This window comes from Hipposideros armiger, unplaced genomic scaffold (assembly GCF_001890085.2).
Source record: "Hipposideros armiger isolate ML-2016 unplaced genomic scaffold, ASM189008v1 scaffold_246, whole genome shotgun sequence".
Classification (NCBI taxonomy): Eukaryota; Metazoa; Chordata; class Mammalia; order Chiroptera; family Hipposideridae; genus Hipposideros; species Hipposideros armiger.
In genome coordinates, this window is record NW_017731596.1 from 2,654,437 (window position 1) to 2,659,053 (window position 4,617).

Here is a 4,617-nt window from a genome sequence, read left to right on the forward strand (position 1 = left end):
CCCCAATTCCCCAATAAAAGTCTTTAAAAAAAAAATTGGGGAGCAGTGGCAGAGCATCCGGCAAGGCAGGCCCATGGCAGGTTTTGTAGGTGGATGCTCAGCGGGCATGAGGGAGGGGATCGTGCCAGCTGCAGGCCGGGCTCACCTGAGGAGCCTGTACAAATACAGACACCGAGGCCTTTCCCCACAACAAGTGTGTCAGAGGCCCTAGGGAGCAGCCCTGTTTCTGTACCGGGAAAGCCTCCACACTGATTCTATGAGGATTCACAACCACTGACAGATGGACGCTAGGAAAGCTTCCATTTCCCAAAAGTCACTCTTTAGCCAGTCTGAGGGACTGTACATTTCATCTCCAGCAATTAGTATCTTGGGTTTTATCAGAGCTTCCAGTCTCCCAGGATACACAGGGTAAACATCCTCTGAGGACAGGTGGGAACATCGACTAGTTTCATTCTGGTGAAGGGAATGAGAGATGGAGAGAGGCGGATGGAGAGGAATAGGAAAGAGATGGAGACAGAGGAACAAGTCCAAGTCCTAAGCATGAGTCCCTTGCCTGCCATGACCGTGAGGCAGTACTGAGAGAGGCAGGGGAACCAATAGTGGGGCGCACCCACCCAACCCCTCATCCAGTCAACAGGTGCGAGTATGTCCACTTTGCTGCAGACAATCTACTAACTGATCCACTGGGCAAGAACTAGAAATGTACCTAAATATCTAAGAAAATAAGCAAATATGCTTATAGAATTCATATTCAATTAAATTTAACACGAGACATAATATGTAATGAGCGGTATAAAAAAAGGTATAAAGGAAAGGCAAGCCAATTCCAACTTGCAACTGAAGCACTGAATGAATGAGTGAATGAATGGATGGATCCCAGAAATCCCACAAAATCTCCGTGAAGTTCCCTGGATAAATAGTAACTAAATAACATTGGAGAATACGGAATTACCTTCCATTTTGTTGAAAACACATACAGTTGGAGACACTAAAGTGTATTCATGCTTATATTTAAAGGAATTAATGAATTTCTTCCTGTGAAGTCACGTTACCTTACAGGATGCTGAAACCCAAAGGCCCCCTTTGATTCAGAAGTTCGTTGGTCACCCCCAGGCTGAAGCTGTAAAGACAGACACATACAAACACACACACACAGTCAAGGAGCCTCTGAGGTCGCATCCTGAAATTTAAAAAAACAAAATCTAAGTAGCCTGCACTTGTCAGTATCAGTAGATTTTCAAGGCAGCTTGGACACCTCAGCAATGTTTGCGAAGCCCATCTTCCTCTTAGTGCCCTTGGCTATGTCCAGAGCACTGGGGGGATTCAAAGGGGAAAAGTGAGTCCGACACGGTCCCTCCATTCAGGAGTTTTAAACCCAGTGGGGAGAGACACACCAGTAGACAAGTAACTGCACCACGAAGGGTCACTCAGTAAGATGCTCGCGGCTCTAAGTGGGGAGGGGCATCAAGAAAGCTTCACGGTGGGGGGGGGGACGGCGGCAGAGACACCAGCAGGTGTACAATTCAGAGACCACTCCTGGTGGAGAAGTCCATCAAATTCTGAGCGGTGGGAAAATCGAGCCCTGGTGGGGAACGGTGGTGAGGCCAGTGTGGGGTGAATGAGAGGCTGTGTTGGTAAATGGGCTCCAATGGAAAGCGGAGTCCCAGTTACAGAACGCCTTGAGTACCCACTGTGGAGTCTAGGTTTCATTCTGAGACAGGCACTAAAGACCATTACTGATTTGTGAGCGGGGAGTTCCACAGTCAGATCTGTATTTTAAGAGTAATTAGGGCAGCTGGCAGCAGTGCAAAGCCTGGATCATGGAGGTAAGGGCTTGAAGGCACCTGGCAAGAGGTGATAAATAGTTGAACTCAGGTAACAACTACCAGAAGGGAGAGGAAAGATGGATTCCAAGGACACTCCAGTAGCATCCAGAAGGCGGTGACCACTTGAATAACAAGAGTGTTGGAGAGGGAAGTTAGTCTCAGCAACTAAGGACAGCACTGAATGAGACAAGGCACAAGCAGAGAGAGAGCCAGGTGGGTGGGCCACACTCTAGGCCACCTGGGGACGACTGGAAAGGGAGCTGAAATGGGCGGGGGCAATGGAGCAGAAACCCTGGGGCCTTGGTTTGCATGGGGTTTCGTGGAACCAGAGAGGGAATGACACAAAACTTTCTAGGGCCTGACAAGAAAGGACTCTGAGGCGTGTCTGTCACCAACGATCGCCATGTCATTCCATCTTTCAGGGGACCTTCAGGCGTGCACGTGTGGTCTTTGTGAGCAAACATCGTTACATTTTACCAGCCATATTTTTACAGCACGCAGCGGTGAGCTAGGGGAAATAAAATGAGGCTCTTTGGGACAAAATCTTTTCTATAACGAACTGCATTCTTTAGGGGGCTCCAGGAAATTGCACGAGTCTTCAGCTCTGTTGGTGCCTGTTCAGGCTCACTCGACCACTAAGCAATCCTGGGCTGTCAGAGGCCGAGGATGGGCCCAGAACACAGTCCCTGGCATCTCCTTCCAGGAAATTGCCTCCTTTTGTAGGGTCAACAAGTAGCCAGGAGGGAGATAGAACATGGGTCAATAAAAATTTAAGCTGTGGTTCATTTTTTTCCCCCAAAGGAAGGGGACAGCTCTCAAGGGGATGTAGGGACACCAAATGGGTGAGGGTGACTCGGCTGCTTAGGGGACAATTTCTGGAGAAATGCATAACTGGGCTCTGGAGACGAGGAATTCTCCTGCATTGTCGGCAGAGGGCGCTGTTGAGCAAGAAGCGTTCCCATCGCGCGCGTGTGAGGGAGCAGGACGCTCACCAGGCTGAGTCCCCCGGGAACCTTGCGCTGTACCTGGGGCCGGCAGTCGCCCGCCGCTGACCTCTCCGCCCGGCCAACTGGGCTCTGCAAAGACATGGCCCCGGAGGATCCGGGCAGCGAGCGCTACATTCCCCACGGAGCACTCACCCTCTACCCTTCCCCCACCAAATCCATGAACACAACTGCTCCATCCAGTGTGCCATGATGATCAACTAGAAAGTTGCTACAGCTTCACATTTTCCTGCAATCTTCATTTTCCTCACAAATGGCCTTCTCATCACAATAAGGAAAAAACCCACAGGCCTTACATTAGGAAGTAAGCTAGAGTATTTTTATTCTTGCAGCTGATAGGCTCCATATACATTTCATTTAAAAGGAAATTGTGAGCTTCTGTATTCTCTCTCTCCCAAGCACCTTTTAAGTCTTATGTTTAAGAACTTAGGTGTGAATGCAAAAGAAGGAACTGATTTCCATTATTTAGATATTGCATGTATTTAATAATAATTTGGGCTACAAAAAAATCCTGTCTACCTCATTAATTTGATATTTATTTGCTTCATTCTTTAAGTGATAGCAACTGAATTAAAACTCCCATTGTTCAGACTAACTTAATAAAGTAGTCTAAATATCAAGATACAGTGAAAGGTCTGCTTTCCCCCACCTGAGTTTCTTATCCTATTGCACATTAAAACATATGCCACATGTATTATGTAAATTAAATACATGGTTCTCCTAGCCTCATTAACTCTGCAGCATTTTAAAAGTCATCCATTTATATTTTAAAATATAACAAAGAAAGGTGCATTCCATAAAAGTAAGTCATTACCTCAATTAAGTATAAAGTCATGTAGTTACCAATGCAGGAAACAAAAGAATAGTGGTTGCGATTAATCTTCGCCCACAAAGCCCTGGCTGGAGTGTATTTGCTCAGACAACATGAGTTACCCCAGGAGTGCTTGCAGACAGGGCCAAAAGTGCTTCAGAAAGGGCCAGACAGCAGGTGAGGGTTTTTAACCACACCTTCTGGGCACCCCAAACTGGTCCTTTATTTGCACTGTGGCACCAGCCAGCACTAATGGCACACTCAGCTTTTCTCGAAAACCGGGGGACGGAGGCAGCCTTCTCCCCTCCTCTCTCTACCTGCTGGTATGCAGGAAAAAAAACCCAACGTGGAAAAAATTCTCTTATAATGCCCATGAAACAGCTATGCCAGAGTGGCCTCGCTTTTCAAGAAAGGAGAAGCAAGCAGGAGCCCAATCTACAAGTGACTAGGGTCTGATCAATGCCTGGCTCACAGGCTCCTACTGGAGACCCTGTGGCGCTTCTGCATTAAATGACCACAGGAGAGACAGGGCAAGGGAGCCTTTCATGGTCCCTTTATTTCGGAGATGGTGCCACTTTTCTGGCTGAACTGGTGGATACCCACGATGCCCACACTTCACCTTACCGGGCTTCCAGTTCCGGTCCTCTCAGCATCTCTAGGTGTCAGGACCCAAGGTCTCCAGGGTGTAGGGCTGCAACGGCAGGGACCAGGAGTGAACCCCAGCATTGTCTGCTGTCTTTCAAAATGTCATGAGTTATTCTTATCATTTCTAATGTTTGCCTTAAAAAAAGGAGTCCCTGGACACCCCAGGATGTCCTCCCAAGTCCTCAGCCTATGGATACACAATGTCATTTGTGTTTTTTCCTGCTGCCCCATTCCCAGTTCTCCGTCGTTACTGGGCTTTGAGAAGTCCCAAATCTGATAAAATACCAGAGGACACATTAGTTCAGGGATTTCTCTCCCTGCCTGACTGGGC

At 47.8% G+C, this 4,617-nt stretch overlaps 1 protein-coding gene across 2 annotated transcripts in view; it reads right to left on the reverse strand.

The window, feature by feature from the left end:
• Nucleotides 1-4,407, reverse strand: part of RIPPLY3 (ripply transcriptional repressor 3) — a 16,501-nt gene extending 12,094 nt beyond the window's left edge. Inside the window, exons 1-3 of one of the 2 annotated variants that reach the window (XM_019655755.1) lie at nt 4,266-4,407; nt 2,819-2,902; nt 1,053-1,120 (exon numbers count right to left, since the gene is read on the reverse strand). In XM_019655755.1, the coding sequence (XP_019511300.1) occupies nt 1,053-1,120; nt 2,819-2,902; nt 4,266-4,367 (254 nt within the window). In that variant the 5' untranslated portion in view covers nt 4,368-4,407. The remainder of the gene's footprint in view (nt 1-1,052; nt 1,121-2,818; nt 2,903-4,265) is intronic. The other variant, XM_019655757.1, reaches the window with a different exon arrangement.
• Nucleotides 4,408-4,617: the final 210 nt, after the last annotated feature.